The sequence below is a fragment of the Mytilus trossulus genome, chromosome 13 (genome assembly GCF_036588685.1).
Source record: "Mytilus trossulus isolate FHL-02 chromosome 13, PNRI_Mtr1.1.1.hap1, whole genome shotgun sequence".
Lineage (NCBI taxonomy): Eukaryota > Metazoa > Mollusca > Bivalvia > Mytilida > Mytilidae > Mytilus > Mytilus trossulus.
In genome coordinates this window covers 48,018,689-48,035,736 of record NC_086385.1, presented here as the reverse complement: position 1 = coordinate 48,035,736, position 17,048 = coordinate 48,018,689, and the positions used below count along the sequence as shown (strand labels likewise).

The 17,048-nt window shown below is 30.8% G+C and overlaps 1 protein-coding gene across 1 annotated transcript; it reads right to left on the bottom strand.

Moving 5' to 3' along the window:
- Positions 1 to 4,705: 4,705 nt before the first annotated feature.
- On the bottom strand, positions 4,706 to 14,607 carry LOC134694434 (uncharacterized). The gene is made up of 8 exons (XM_063555444.1): positions 14,499 to 14,607; positions 12,724 to 12,788; positions 11,381 to 11,552; positions 10,408 to 10,490; positions 9,230 to 9,298; positions 7,526 to 7,543; positions 6,297 to 6,308; positions 4,706 to 4,824 (listed from the first exon to the last, which is right to left on the bottom strand). Exons 2-8 carry the CDS (start codon positions 12,773 to 12,775, stop codon positions 4,706 to 4,708), a joined length of 525 nt encoding a protein of 174 aa, XP_063411514.1. The 5' UTR covers positions 12,776 to 12,788; positions 14,499 to 14,607.
- Positions 14,608 to 17,048: the final 2,441 nt, after the last annotated feature.

Here is a 17,048-nt window from a genome sequence, read left to right as displayed (position 1 = left end):
CAGTAGTTTTTCGAATGTTCACTTAATATACCCCTTGAACTGCTATGAATCTGAGTTTATGACCAAACTCAGTAAAGGCACGTCAGTGTTACATTTGGTTGATACATTCAATTATACCTACCGTTATATTTTTGTTAAATAATCCAGAGATCTCTAAATTTACTACCAAAATTTACCCAAAGAAATTTACATTGACTAAATATAATACAAACAGCAGTAGTTGTCCTTTTCTAGATTGGGACATTTCAATTTCCAAAGGGACCACTTCAAACTAAAATTAAGAAAAAAGAGACGATTTTTCATTCCCTTTTGTTCATTTTCCTTTTTAAATGGCGATGTTTTTGGCAATGTTTATATATCCTAACTTGTTTGATACAAATATTTGATTAGCAATTTGGCTGTACCTGTAAACAACTTAAAAACGGTATTTTAAATTCTAAATTTTACGGTAATATTGTACTAAAAGCGTGAAAATCACCATGTGGTCTGTGTAAACTAGCCAAACCTTTAAGGAACGAGAACATGCATGTGTGCATTTAACTAATTACCATTTTATTTTCGGTCTTTTATCGACTTTAATCAAACACATGATGTGTCTAGAAATGAATTCGCAAAATCAGTCGAAACATTATTATAATGGACATGACGCAATAACTAAAACAAAAATGACACGAAAGCCGGATGCTTGAATGACATGTAACAACTCAAAGAAATGTTGTATTAGGAATTATTTAATGACTTAGGCCGTGTTCACATTGACCTTAATTCGGTTTTGTGTAAGTTTTTTTCCCGTCTGTAAACCCGCTGCTGCAGCTTACGTTTTCTAATGCGTAATCGAGACATCTTTAGTATAGTTAAACTATTGCAAATCATCAAAACGGCTTTCACAAAGGAGCAACCACTTAACTGCAAAAAGGGGGTGTTTCTTTTTTTTAATGTTTATCAAATTTATTTTCGCACGAACGTTTTATTCCGGTTTTTTTCCGATGCTGGTGATCAAATATTTTTTTTTCAATGTTTAATACTATAATGTATGGGGAACTCTTGATTCAGAATAGTTTTTTTATCAACTGTATGGGCAGATTTTTTTATCAACCTCCGAATATATCCATTCCCCCTTTTTGCAATCAAATGGTCGTTTACCTACTGCTAGAAATGTTGTCCGAAAACTTTGCATTCGGTTCTATGTAATGAACATTTAAATGCCATATAGTTTACTAGTGTGAACAAATATTATGTACAGTTAAACAAGGTGTATAAATGTGAACAAGTTTAATGTAAAACCAGTGTCCATTACATTAAACTAATTGTAAACATGTTTACTGTACAAGGCGTTTGGTTTGGACTTGCCCTCGGTCATCAGTTTTCTATGTTGTGTTTTGTGACTATTGGACCTTTTAAGACATGATGACCCTGTTGTCATCTTATTTTCGACATCTTCGTCTACTGTATCTCTGGTATCTTCCACCTTTCTTTTATGAGAATATTTTCACATATTAAAAATGAAATTTAATTGCCTAGAGACTTAGTTCTTTTTCGACAACTTACTATAGATTTAACGAGAATGTGTCTTTCTTATTAATTGTTTCTATGTGGACCGTGAAAATAGGCATTACAATTAGAAAGATCATATCATAGGGAACATGTAATTAAGTTTCAAGATGATTGGACTTCAAATTCATCAACAACTATCTCGACTAAAAACTTTAACTTGAGGCGGGACAGACACACAGACGGACGAATCGACCAGAAAACATAATGCCCATTAATGGGGCAATCTAAATGGGGAAAATTATTTCTTAATTAACTTCTAATTTTTTTCCTAAAAATATTTTTTTACTATTATTATATTATTCGCCTTACATTTTGGCAGACATAATGCTACACTTTTGTCTGTATTAATCAGTTTTCTTTGTCTAAACAAGTTGTTTTCGACGTTTCTACTTTTTCCCAATTTCATGTGAAAATTTTTACATGTTTATACATATCATCTTTTTAAAAAGTTATCTTAAAAACTTAATTCGAATCATAAATACGATTCATATGTCTATGTTTCCCCCCCGTTAAATTGTCTATTCTAAACGTATTAGTTATGAATGGTCTTTTAGGACATTTTAACAAGACAATGCAAGAAGTAACCAACATTTTGACTCTAATATAAAAACAAGTGTTTTTTGTCGACCCTTTAAATTTTTGTTGTTGTAAAAAACTGTTTGATATACAAGCAAAGATTTTCAATTGTGCATATATTGTTGTAATCACACATTAAAAGAAGGGTTGTATAATATGCTAATCGAAAATATAAAGAAACAAGGATGTGCTCATAGTACACTGATGCCCCAGTCGCACTATCATTTATGTTCAGTGTACCGTGAAATTGGGGTCAAAACTATCATATTGCATTACAGTTAGACGGATCAAATCTCAGGGAACACGTGTACTCAGTTTCAAGTTTGAATTTCAATTTCATCAAAACTCTACCTTGACCAAAAACTTTAACCTGCATTTGGAAAGACTGATGAACAAACGGACGAACGAACGAAGGAACGAACGGATGGACAACCGGACGGACAGACCAGAAAAAAATAATGTGTATAAAGTGTGCATACATGTAACCAAATTTGGTTTCTTCATGCTTTTGCTACAAGAGCTTAATGTCCATGAATCAATCCTAAGTATGCAACCTATCTGTCTTGTTTGTCATATATACATGTTAGAAACATAATCAGCTTGTCACATATCGGCTAAAAAGGACGGATTTCAGATGGTTTAATGTTCTGGTTACAACATATTTCATATAATATAACAAATTGTCACAAAAAAAATATGAAAGGAAAAGTTAAACTCGTTTATACAAATTTAAGTGACTACACCAAGGTGAACAAGCTATATATATCCAATGTTATATATATCTAATGAACTTTTCGGATAAAGTGTGTTTTAAAAGTTGTTCATGTTTTTTTGAAATGACAGATGGAGGATGACCATTTATATTTTGTCAAAATTATACGAGTCAACTAAGTTTGAGTCAAGATAATTGATATCACATTAAATGAAGAAAAAGTATAAATTTATGCCACAATGATTCGTGCTACCAAAACTTTTGGTGTGTTAAGAATAAGTCACTGTGACGTGCGCATTTGTGTACGGTGTTGTTTCCTATTTGATTGTAGTTAGTTGATTAAACGATGAATAATTTGATTGAACTGTATATAAAGAAAGAAGGATGCCACATATCAGAGGTTGAACCTATGGTAAAGATACCCTTAACAAAATGCTACTCTGTACATCTTTATCGAATTCGTCTCCATTAAAAAAAAGAAAAACATTTAAAATTCTTAATTCAACATGATAGTATGCGTCAAAATCTTTATACCGAGCTAGGAAAATATATAGACATATAGTATTTATAATGCCATTTTAACACTGAGTGATTTCGCAATAAAGGTGGCATATTCATAGCTATATACAAATTACCCTTTTGATGCACTCATGGTTAATCCTTTTTAAGTTGATAGCATTTCTTCAGTATATGTTTTTATACATTAATTAGTCTCTTAAAGATTGACTTACGAGATCTAATTCTTGTAAAACAAAAAGTTAAATGAATAAAAATACCGAACTGCAAGGAAAATTCAAAACGGAAAGTTCTTTATAAAATGACAAAATTAAAAATATTTAATAACATGCGTAGTTTGACAATAAACGCTATACCATTGATGCTTTATTGCAAAATATAAAGGGAATAAAAAGTAAAACAAAAAAAAACATTAAGGTAAAATGCAACGTTAACAACAATAAGTTCAAAAGGAATCAAACTCTTAAAAGAAAATGTCACACTTGCGACTAGTATTTAAAAGTCACTAACAATACGTCAGACGAGTCAAGGAGGCAGTTGTAGTAATAACAACAACGGTTCCAGTTCTACAACACCAGATGCGAATTGAGTCAATTATAACTAATGCAAGAGAAGAAAATGTCAGAGACAGAAAAGTTTGTTTATCTACTACAACAAATCAATTTAAAAGCTAAAACAATGATCAGTGATTTTCAAAAGGACAATTAATTTTTCAATTTTGAATATTTTCTTAATTTTGTGACAGTAATACTATACAATATTAAGTGTTCTAGTCATTTGCTTTCTGTTCGTTGTCTCAATTTCAATGACACACTAACTTCTTAAAATAGTATGAGTCATATTATGTATCCTCTTTAAAACTCTTAAATTTAATGTCATAAGAAACGAGTGACCGATGAAAAATAATGTTCTTCCAATTCTTGAACCAATGCTTACACACATCATAAACTTAGTCTTCTGTACATAAGTTTTATAATAAAAACTATCCATTGAGTTATAAATAAACAAATGCATTATTTTTCTTGATTTGAGGTTTCTTGTGACTTGTAAAAATAAAATTCAATCAAGACATAGCAATGCAAATTCTAAACTAGTTACTATTTTCTATGTACTGTTGTTTGTTTGTTGGTAGTATTTTTTGTTTGATTTATGAGTTTGAATATCTCTTTTTGTTTCTTGTGATTCTCACGTTTATTATCAATAATAAAAATAATAAAAAAATAATGCATTTATTTTTACACATATATATATTTGTTAAGTAACATAATTGTTAAGTAACTGTACTCTTCTACAGTGGTGCTGTGTAACTAATATTGCTAAATTGCAGCTTCTTTGGTAGAATTTATCCTAATATCTGATACAGCTATTACACATGAGTCCATCGTCAATGATTGGTCCTGGGCTACAGGGCTTGTCATTATACCAATCTTTAATTGGACAAAATGCTGGTCTGTTACACCCTAAGGCTAAAATAGAATCGTATTATATGAATCTATAAACTTATATATAAACAGTAGTAAGTGAATAAGATGGAACTATTTAAATGTCCAACAAGTGTTAAAGGGGTGCTAGCTACGAGATGTATAAAAATCTAAAGTATGATTTGTTTTTGTTCAATCAATAGTACAAGTGAAATAGTGAAATAATGATTCGCTTTTAACAGCCAAAATGGTTCAATTTTGTCAAATTAAGCTAAGTAATATTGATAATGAATTATTCACTTGCAAGTGAATAAGTTGACCTTATTAAATCCGTATTTATGTGACATTCAATTTAAGCAATTATAGATGGACAACACATGCTTTGTACTTGTTCTGTTTATTTCAAGGAAAGGAATGTCAACATTGAAGGTGAAACAAAGGTAAATCATTTGATGACTGATTCAATCCACTAAAACTCTTTCTTCCTCATGAAAAAACGATGAGAAACATATATTTTTAATCTATAAAATTAAATTAAACAGACCTATAAAAATCCAACTGCACGTGTGGGCTTAATCTTTTTATATCTAATCATAAGTATATTTATGTTTACATCGCTTATATGGTCATCTGAGGTCAATTCGATTTTTAGTTAGATGGAGTCTAGACTAAAATACGCATGAAACGAAACTACATATTATTGACCCTATGCTCTGTAAACTAATTATTTCACACTTTTGATAGTTTGGATAAGTGGCGGACTGTTTCACAAAGGTGTCGGATTGTTTCACAAAGGTGTCGGATTGTTTCACAAAGGTGTCGGATTGTTTCACAAAGGTGTCTGATTGTTTCATAAAGGTGTCCGATTGTTCAGAAAGGTGTATGATTGTTTCACCAAGTGTCCGATTTTTCACAAAGTGTGGGATTTTTCACAAGGTGTCGGACTGTTTAAAAAACGTATCCGATTGTTTCAAAAAGATTTTGGATTATTTTACAAACGTGTCGGATTGTTTAAAAATGTTTCGGATTTTATAACAAAGGTGTCAAATTGTTTCACAAAAGTGTCGGATTGTTTCAAAATATTTCGGATTGTATCACAAAGTTTTCAAATAGTTTCAAAAAAGTGTCGGATTGTTTTACAAATGTGTCGGATTGTTTTACAATGATGTAAGATTATTTCTAAAAAGTGTCGGATTGTTTCAAAATATTTCGGATTGTCTCACAAAGTTTTTAATTAGTTTAAAAAAAGTGTCGGATTGTTTCACAAAAGTGTCGGATTGTTTCACAAATGTATCAGATTGTCTCATAAAGGTGTCGGATTATTTCAAAACATTGTTGCTTAAAAGAATTTGAAATCGTAGGAGTGGCTTTAAACAAGTTGAAAACGTAGACAGGAGTGGCTTGAAACATACTAAATACCTGAAAGAAACGTATTAATTCTGAGGCGCATCAAATCAATACCTCTCTATTAACATGAGACAGAAAACCCTACATATTTTTAAGTAAACACTACTTACGTGCTGAGATCGCTGTTAACAGAAAACATAGATTATGATATTAGTAATGTATATCACGATGCTCCATAAAATGTATTACCAATGTTATTTCAACTGATCGGGCGGAGCTGACGTTTCAATTTGCATAAGGACATTCTATTTGAAGAAGTTTGTAATGAGGATGATGGCCGTTATAACTATATAGGATTTCTATACGCGTCACCAAACCGATATACAATTGAACTGAGTGTGTATATTGTAACGAATAACTGGACCATTCATTCATATGTTTATTCCGAAACACCTGCCTATATTTGGACTGGTCTGAGATAAGCGAATCGGTTAAACTCCGACAATTCAAGCAAAAATAAATCAAGTAATAGGTGTCTGTATTTTATCTGTAATATCCGTTGGTTTATTGTTTTAAAACACATTGTTGTCAATTTCAATGGAATTTTATGCGAACATCATGCAAGTGAATACACTCATCATAGATACCAAGACTAAATTGTGTATATATGCCAGACGCGCGTTTCGTCTACATCAGATTCACCAGTGACGCTCGAATTCAAAAAAGTTAAAAAGGCCAAATAAAATACGCGAGCTTTAGATAGCTATAGAACTCGATATAATATTTTTTACATGAGAAAGTGACTGTAACAAGTTTGGACTATGACAGTTGTTAAGCATTCGATTGAAGTCTTTGATCTTTTGATTTTGTCATTTGATTTTGGACTTTCTGTTTTGAATTTTCCAGGGATGTTCGGTATTTTATTATTGTACTTCTTAATTATAAACTAACAACGCATAAAGAATTTCCCTTGTATTATGATATTAACTTAACAAGTATTGACCTTTGCGATTTCCAGGATTTTTATGAATTTTTAAATGTATTCTTAAAATAACAGAAAAAGAGATCACCTATGTTTGTTAGCTTTATACTAGGTTAATTCTAACTTCTGTTATAAAAAAAATATGGACTCAAACATTTATCTTCAACATTGTTGGACATGGCTGTATTTTAATACCGTTAAAAAACAACTATCAAATAGTATTTTCTTCACGTTTTAGTAAGTTTTGATAATCTGTAGAAATTGGATGAATGTAAAAATTCTTCGACATATACACAATTAGGAAGTGATCATACACAAAGCAGATTTCTAGAATAAGACATTGTTAATTGTCTTAGTCTTCATATTATGGTAATGTATAAATAAATGATAAATGATATAACAATGCATACAACTTACCTTGTCTGGCACGCTCGTCTGAAAAAGAAAGAAAAAAAAAGTTTTTCATTTTTATTTTTTTTCACAGACAGTGATCATTATTATGAAGAAAAGATAAATTCATTTCTCTTGTTTTTAAAATGGACCCCTTATAAAATATAAAGTTATTAAATTTGTATAGACAAACATTCTTTCCTAACATATCTTAATATAAGTTTCACAATACATCAACAATCAGTAAATGTATTTTGGTATAATTATCTCGTTAAACTATATTTCTATATAGTGCTATTATGTAAAAAAAGAAGATTTAATATGATTGCCAACGAGACACATCTCCACAAGAGATCAAATAACACAAAAATAAAAAATTATAGGTCATCGTACGGCCTTCAAAAATAGGCAAAGTCCATACAACATAGTCAGTTACTAAAAGCTATGAAATGACAATGTAAAACAATTCAAAAGAGAAAACGAACGTCTTAATTTATGTACACAAAAATTATCCAAAAACGGATATGTAACTTTTTTTCTTTCTTTGTTAGCCAATGCGTTCTGAGTGAGTGTTGATGTCATTTTGAAATCTTCCACCTCTCTTTTTTTTAAAGCAGGCATTCCTAGGCTATATAGGAACACCCTAACTTTTTGGTACGTAACGAGTACCTTGGTCTTTAACATTATATGTAAGTAAACGTGAATGTTTCGTATTTTTGTCGTCTTTGTTTTTGAAATAGCGGAGTCAGTTTTATTTTTCAAATAAAAATTCTCCGCCTTTTTTTCTCTTTACAAAAATATTAATAATTTGCATGTTTAATTTATTGGCGGGACCATAATTTGTTACAATATTTTAATTTGACAATATCAAATATCATAGCATTATCATACGCAGGAAAATTTCACAAAGCACGAAATTTGCGATGATTCCAAAGTGTAAAACGCGTTACTTTTTTCAAGATATTGTGGAATAACTCCAACAAATTAAATTTATTAAACCATCAATATTTGCTTATAAAGGAATTCCGTGAACTATAATGCGAACAGTATAAGTTCGATTTCTTTTCTGTAATGCAAAAAAAGAACAAATAAAGGTTATACTTACAATTTTGACCTTTTGCTATGTAATAAAAAAAACAATAAAACTATGGTTAATTCAATATTCTACAATTGAAATCGACAAGTAGTAAATTGAGATCGATAACTATGTCTGTAGACTTATGTCGGTTAAAAGCTCATTAGAGCTTATGTTTGTCTATGTTTATATATCATGCCGACTCTAAATAAAGCTTATTTATTATTATTTATTTATTTATAATCAAAGTATTGCAAACTGTATTTCGAATGAGAAATAAAAAGTGAATTATACAAAATGCGTAAAAAACTTATTATCAACTACAATACAGCGTTAACGAACAATGCAGAAATTATTTTCTTTTCATATTCACAATGTTCAAATTAAATTCCTTTCCAAATTGTCTATGCAAACTTTTTTTTCTAAATAAAAACCTTGTTTTCATTGAAAATCTCTACAACTAGTATTAAGTGTGTGTGGTGTTCAATAAAAAATTGCAACCTATATACCTCTTGGATTATGTTCACCAAATCATCGAGACTCCAATCAAGACATGCACAGTCTTGAATCGGTTTTATATAGCTAGCATACTTGGACTACATATGAAAACAAAAAAATGCGTACAGATATAAACTTATTGAACAAGTTGTACTTACCGACTAAAACTAGTGGTATATATCTTCCTGAACAAACTTCACATATGGATGGCTCTTTAAAATAGTTTTCTGAAAGCAATATGAAAAAAAGTCTGAAAATGTTCTTTTGTTTAAATCTATTGGTATTGATCTTTCTAAACAATTTAAAAAAATAAATACAAGCAAACGCATAATTTTGTTGGAAATGTTTACGTTCAGTTTTGATTCTAACTTTTTCTTAGCATTGACATTAACATGGTCTCGGGTTCATGAGATATTTGCATAATCTTGCAATTGTGATAATGGAATAACTGTATAATTTAGTAATCAGTCAAAAAATTATAGCAACCGAAAATCACAAAAGATAGACTTAAAACTATACACCAAGAAAATCACTCATAACTGAATGTAAATTTGAAAACCTTTTTTAGGATTCATGGCACTGTCATGATCAATCAGATCAGATTTACAACTTGCTTGATAAATAGTGCAGCCATTAAGAACCGTGCAGCTCAAATATTAAGTCTTGCCTCGTGTGGTAAAAATTGTCATCAATTCTTATATTGCGTGTTTTGTTTTTTAACCTACGTCTTTTGTATAGTTATTATTGTTGCCTTAGTTGATAGATATATTAATTATTCGTTTTTTATCCAAGTTTTCCGAAGAAGTCATTTCAACAACTAGAATTCTACAGTGATCCCAAGTCTTTGAGCCTCCTTTCCAACCCAGGACTACCCAAATATTTCACGTATTGACAATGATACAGTAGAAAACATTTTGAATTAGTGGTTCTATACATAATAGACATTTGAGGTTTAATAGGCTACATCACAAGATTTTTTCGGCCATTTTCCAAAATGTTCGTAAATGTACCAAGTCAGGAACATGGCAGTGAATTTGTACTACATAAGAATATGCCTGTTCCAATTTAGGAATAAAACCGTTGGTATTCACCGTTTGATGTTGATGAGCTTTTGATTTTGCCATTTAATTAGGGACGTACCTTTTTGAAATTTTTATGAAGTCCATTATCTTTGTAATTTTGCTTTTACTTGCTTATTTATTAAACACGATGTATTATCTTTTTGTTCGTCCTTTTTTAATTTGACTTAAAGTTTGGTATTTTGGTTAAACTTTTTTTTTTTATCGATGCAAATATTGAAAACTGACTCAATCAAAGGGATCTTAAAATTACTCACTAGCTGGTGTAATATAGACAAACGATACTCCGGCTTTACTGTTATAAGCGGTATATTTTATGCACCTGTATGTATTTCCAATTCTGTGAAAATAGAAGGACAACCAATAAGCAATCGATACATTTAGCTAACACATTGTTGTGATTTGAGGCAAATCAATAAATTCATAACTCGGATTCCCCAATTCATTATCATGATAATTATCAGTTGGGAAGGTCTAGAAGCTGACGACTGGAACCATCCAGTATTAAGTAGAAAATGTCATCTGTGAAGTATGTTCAATATTGATTTGTTTGTCAATTGTTGAACCCTCAAAGAGTTTCTCGTCGTATAATTTATTGTACCATAAGATATCCATCAAGTCAAGTTGTTAAATACAAATTAAAACAGTTATTTCATAACAAAAATAAAAAAAAGTTAGGAAAATTTAGTTTATACCTTTTTGAATCAGAAATATACGGATTCTTATTTTAACCAGCTGGAAAAATGTCACATCGTCCTATAACATTTGGTTTAAAACCGATATAACTTCACATTTATGCTGACAATGTCTTCTTATGATTGCTAGATAATGAAGTAGATATAGTTTTTCTCCTAATCTAAGTCTTGTTCCGACATGGGACTCGACTAGACCGTAAGTTTGTTTTCCTGTTTAAATTGTCAATAGTCATTTTTAGGGGTCTTTGTGTCTCTAATCTCAGAAACAATTAACATGGTATTCAAACGATGTTAACTTAGCAGACTTTAGAAATTATCATGAAATAAGAGAAAGCTGACGCTTTAAAGGAATAATTTAAAACAACACATGAACATATAGGTACTATCAGAAATACAACCGTTATAACAACCAGGCTTACATTGAGTAAACATATTACTTTATCTGTTTGAAGACACAAACAAATGTGTGAAAAAGTTGTAAAAAGAAATCTAAACTTGAACTTATAATCGTATTGGCTAAAATTAAATATCGTACCTTGATACAAGAAATGATCCACGTCTGGCGTAACACACCCTTTCTTCAAAACCATTTACTGATAGAACTGTTAAAACTGTCGGATTTGCACAAGACCAGATAAAAGCACTATTGTCGTTTACCCAAGTTCCAACATCGTAGCGGTAACATGGGAACTTACAATGTGCACTAGCTAAAAAATAAAAATAGATCAGAAAATGGTATTCTAAGAGTTTGCAAACAATATCGTATAATGAACATATATAAATGAATCATTGTATAATATTCATTGTTTGCAAGGTGTTGGTCAATATGTCTCAGACACTGATTGTACTTATTATATCACAGCTCGAAGCACCTGAGACCACTCCCAGCGTTCTTGTTGCTTAGTCTTTAGTTTTCCATGTTGTGTCTTTTGTACTATTGTGTGTCTGTTTGTCATTTTCTTTGTTAAACATGGCGTTGTCAGTTTATGTTCGATCTATGAGTTTGATTGTCCCTTTGGTATTTTTGCCCCTCCTCGAAAACACCCGAGAAATTATATAACTGAAAAGATTAGTACCCATTTTAACGTTTCAAACCACTCTTTCAACCGTTACTGTAAGGTCCTGTAGCGGTAATAACGCTAGCTTATAACATCCATTACAACTGAACAGAAATTGAAAACAAATAACTCGAACGGTTGTATCACAAACGTTTCATGATATTCTGGCTTAGATCAATGCACAATTACCTTATTCATTGAAGCATCAAAACCACAAATTCAACATCTGATGAAAAGTCAATCTAAATAAAATCGAACATTCATCATCTATGTTGTGACGTGACGACTGGGCCAGCTATTACAAAGCAACAAAGCAGTTACTAGAATTGCAATAGTAAAACTGATATTTATTATTTGGAATGTAGTTCAGGTTTTAGGTAAATATAAGTATCATTAATCCCGCTTGAATTTTTAAAATCGTTTTGGACAAAGGGATCAATTACGAGGTTCAAAATAGATATAACAAGATGTGGCTTGAGTGTCAAAAAACAACTACCCTTCCTGGTCATGATTTTGTAAAAAAATAAACATAAGCATTTTGTGAAAAAGATGGAAACCTAAAGCATTCAGAACGAATGTACCAACAAGTCAAACAATGACGACTATGTATGTCACTTGTCTCTTGTTATCAATGGTTTCCCTCCCAGTTTTAGTGGAGTTTGTGATGTTTCTTATTTATTATTTATAACTGTTGATGTAAATGTAATTTGGTTTTCTGAGTCTGTTTACTACATGGTTTTGATTGTTGTTGTCTTATATACAATTGCACATTTCAGTTTATCTAAATCATCTTGAAAATAATTTAAAACTCATAACAAACCTGCCAAGAAACATGCGGACAGAAGCAGGATACTTGTTAACATCTTCAGCATGATTCCTTTAAGTCTGGAAAGAAAATAACACAGTTAATAAGGATCAAACAATCCATTATTATTGATGGTTTTTTTTTAAAACTACTATTTATTATATTAAGAAGAACAAGTTAGAAAACCAAACATATAAAGCAACGAAAAAAGGAGGTGATCTAAGTATCTCGATAAAGGCAAGCATATCAAGGTTATGTGACAAAAGTCGATTCACTTTTAAAAAAAAAACCAAAAAAAAAACCATTGATAAACTAAATCTAATGATTGTGACATCACGTAATATCAGAAGTATGTTAACTGTCCGTTATCTATTTTTCTTACCTTATTCGAGTTTCTTTCAATTTTGAGGTTATACAAATCAATAATCCAAGACATGTTCACTACATTTAGCCGTGTATGAATATTTCTTTATATTTATTGCACATTATTAACATATTATTGCTGATCACAAGCTTATTTACCTGCGAGTTCTTTGCCGAAGTTCGAAGGATCATGATATTGATAAACAAAAAAAAACCAGAGCACTTGAAAAGAATACCAGATGAGTGAATTAAAAAAGCAATGACATTTATTTCTATATTTTCCATGCGTTCCAATTGTCAATTAAACTTTTTTTTGTAAGATGTCAAATGTTCTTTTGTATTAAATTTCTTTTTTTTAAAATCTGTTATCTCTAAATCTACTTTCATTAAAACGTGGTAGTCCCTCGCACTTAAGATGCGTGGAGCCAAAGTTATAACGAGAGATCTTGTAGTTAATTAGGCCACTGCAAACTTGGAAATATCGGGAAGTCAATACTTAATATTGATACAATTATAAAGATTTGATAAGATAGAGGATTTATTCCCGACTTGGTACAGGACATTTTAAGAAAAATATGGTTGGTCGAACCTGGTTTAAAGGCAATCCTCCCGGCTGTGTAAAATATTTACAAAGATCGCTAAATTTACAACACTACGTGACAAATAACATCACAAACACACACAAGAGCACTTATCACAGAGAAATGCATATCTTATAATAATATATTCAACGAAACAATATGAAAACCACAGAACAACAACGAACATATTCAACTAAAGGAAGACACCTTACTCTATCAGATAAATTTAAAATAGCTTCATCGGACACGTCATTAGATTTAAATGATTATTTATCGATGTCATGTCCAACCTCTGAAATGGTCATGATTTATCTCGTTATCGTCGTCATGCATTTAGCCAGTCTTTGATATATAGCATTAAGAATGGAAATCGGGAATGTGTCAATGAGCTTATAACCCGACCATAGAGCAGACAACAGCAGAAGGTCACCAACAGGTTATCAATGCAGCGAAAAAATTCCCGCACCCGGAGGCGTCATTTAGCTGGCCCCAAAACACATATATATACTAGTTCAGTGAAATTAGTACCCACGAAAATAAATGAATCCACAGAAATCAACACAACGACCAACGTGCTGAAAAGCCACGACGGCAACCTGTGGGTCTTCAACTCAGCGGAAAAATCCCGCACGTACAGCTTACTAACATAATATACATGTATCAGTTGTACGTCTTGAAATTGAGCATTAACACACAGAAAAATCAACTGAATAGTTATTGAAATGTCGAAAAAGATTTATAAGAATTATAATATTTATCAATTTACTATATATTAACACAAACATTGGTCAATATTTTTATTGTATTACACCACTGAAATTGTGACAGTATTTATGTGCTACTTACATGTACGTCTGTGCAATCCAGATTCATATAGTAGACTATGTTGTATTCGACGTCTATATTTATCAGAGTTTTATGTCAGAGATCATATACATCATAAACTTATACATTTCATCTTATTTTAGTTATGAAGTGCATATCTATTCATCTATTTTGAAACTAGGGTGACTGACTAGACAATTTGGTTTTAAAGAATTATTACAACTTTTTTCTAAATGTATCTTCATTGTCGAATATTGTTTTTCTGGTCATCTGAAAACCATTGTTATTAACAGTACTAGTGGCAAAAATGCAACTTTTAAATGGGTTTGTGTAAAATGCTCGGGATTCAAAACTCTGGATTACATTATATTAAGATAAACACAGAAAGTTAAAGGTGGAAATTGCCGTCGGAATTTGAATAAATGGAAATATATATCATTGTTAAAAATTAATGAAGAAAACGATATTTTATCAGAATATGTTGGCTACTTAAGACTTAGAAATATAAACGTCAAATGCTATGGAATCAATTACTTCTCCCTTGTATAGTAAGTGACACTATTTTAAACGTAAACTTAATACTTTGAGGACTTTGTGTCGTCTAGGTGACATCTAATTTAGACCTTAAAAATAATCCATAAATGACATTAAACTTAACATCCAAGTTAACAGAAGTCGACAAGTTATTTAAAATTGCCCAAACTTCAGTGCCTCAGTGCAAAGATGTTACAAAATAATAATTTCTTCTTATTTTTTTTACTAAAAAAAAGTCACAAAAACCCTTACATTTTTAGCAGGAACATTATGCTATACCGAAACAAAGGAATAAAAATAATAACGAAAATACTGAACTCCAAGGAAAATTTAAGACGGAAAGTTCCTAATCATATTGCAAAATCAAATGATAAAACAGATCAAACGAATGGACAACAACTGTCATATTCCTGACTTGGTACAGGTATTTTCAAATGTAGAAAATTATGGATTGAACCTGGTTTTGTAGCGCTAAATCTTTACTTGTATGATAGTCGCATCACATTTAATTATATATACAACGATGCGTGAACAATAGTTATCAAAGGTACCAGGATTATAATTTTGTACGCCGGACGCGCGTTTCGTCTGCATAAGACTCATCAGTGACGCTCATATCAAGATATTTATAAAGCCAAACAAGAACAAAGTTGAAGAGCATTGAGGATCCAATGTTCCAAAAACTTGTGCCAAATAAGGCTAAGGTAATCTATGCCTGGGATAAGAAAATCCTTAGTTTTTCGTAAAATTCAAAGTTTTGTAAAACAGACATATCAGGCCAAAAAGGTCAAAATATAATTAAAATATGGGTACAGCATTTATCAATGTGACTATATTTAAACAAACAATATCTAAACAAAACATATTACAAAAAAAATACATCAAATTTAAAAAACCACATTCATTGCTTCGCGTGTTTGACGTCATAAAATGTAAACTTCACATATTGAGAAATATGAAATATTTTTGCCGTTCAATGTTTCTTTATAAAAATCATCATCACACAGGGAATGGTGGTTAAAACCAACTTTAGAAACAGACCGAGATTTAAAACTATCCAGAATTTCTAAGAATCCAAATATGGTTAATACCCCTACGATAGTAAAATTATTTTTTCGTTCAAGTTTATAATATAACAATAACATAATGACATATACGATAACACAAAGAAATGAACTATGATTGTTGGGAACCCATTCAACCAAAAGATGGTTGATAATTTAAAATTATTTTGAAAAAAAGGTTAGTAGTAACCGCGGGAATAAATTACCTAAGATGCTTTTTATATCATAATTCATTTTGCCTGTTTGACTCTTTTGATTCGAGTGTCAACGATATGAATAGGTCTTTATTAGACGAAACGCTAGTACAGAAATTAAAAACGACCATCTATATTGACTGCTTGTTTGCAGTCGATAAATACGCAATACATGCCAATGTCTTTGGTGAAATATGTAATGTCATATTATATATGACAGTTTAAAAGGTTGCCTAAGCAACTTTTGTCTTTCTTCCACACTTTAAAAAAAATACTATACATTATTACATACAAACAAATTCGGTGTTGGGAAAGGCTTCGTGGAATGCCGTATCTTTCCATATACTAGTTTACTTTTATTTATTGTTACTTGGAATGAGAGTTGTCTCATTGGCACTCATGCCACTTCTTCCTATATATATGTCCACATTCTTATTCAGTTATTAGAGACAAATCCTTCTATTCAGACCTACCAATAATATCTTCTTTATAATTTACTTTTACTTTAGGCTAGGTAAAAGGTTGAAAATAAGCAAATACAAAAATGGTTGATAATTTAAAATTGTTTTGAAGAAAGGTTAGTAGTAACCTCGGGAATATATTACCTAAGATAAATTGTATTTTTCTCTATGCTTTTTACATCATATCCCATTTTGTCTGTTTCACTCTTTTGAATTGAGCGTCAGAGATATTCGTAGGTCTGTATTAGACGAAACGCTAGTCTGGTGTACAGAAATTAAAAAAAACGACCATCTGTATCGACTTTTCGTTCGCAGTTG

Bases quoted from the DNA above. Each gene is read 5' to 3' on its own strand.
- LOC134694434 (XM_063555444.1), bottom strand. From the start codon at position 12,775: ATGCTGAAGATGTTAACAAGTATCCTGCTTCTGTCCGCATGTTTCTTG. The intron at 10,491-11,380 runs GTACGATATTTA...CTATTTTCACAG, and splicing joins GGATCATTTCTTGTATCAAG to AATTGGAAATACATACAGGT. The intron at 9,299-10,407 runs GTGAGTAATTTT...TATTGCTTTCAG, and splicing joins TGTCTATATTACACCAGCTA to AAAACTATTTTAAAGAGCCA.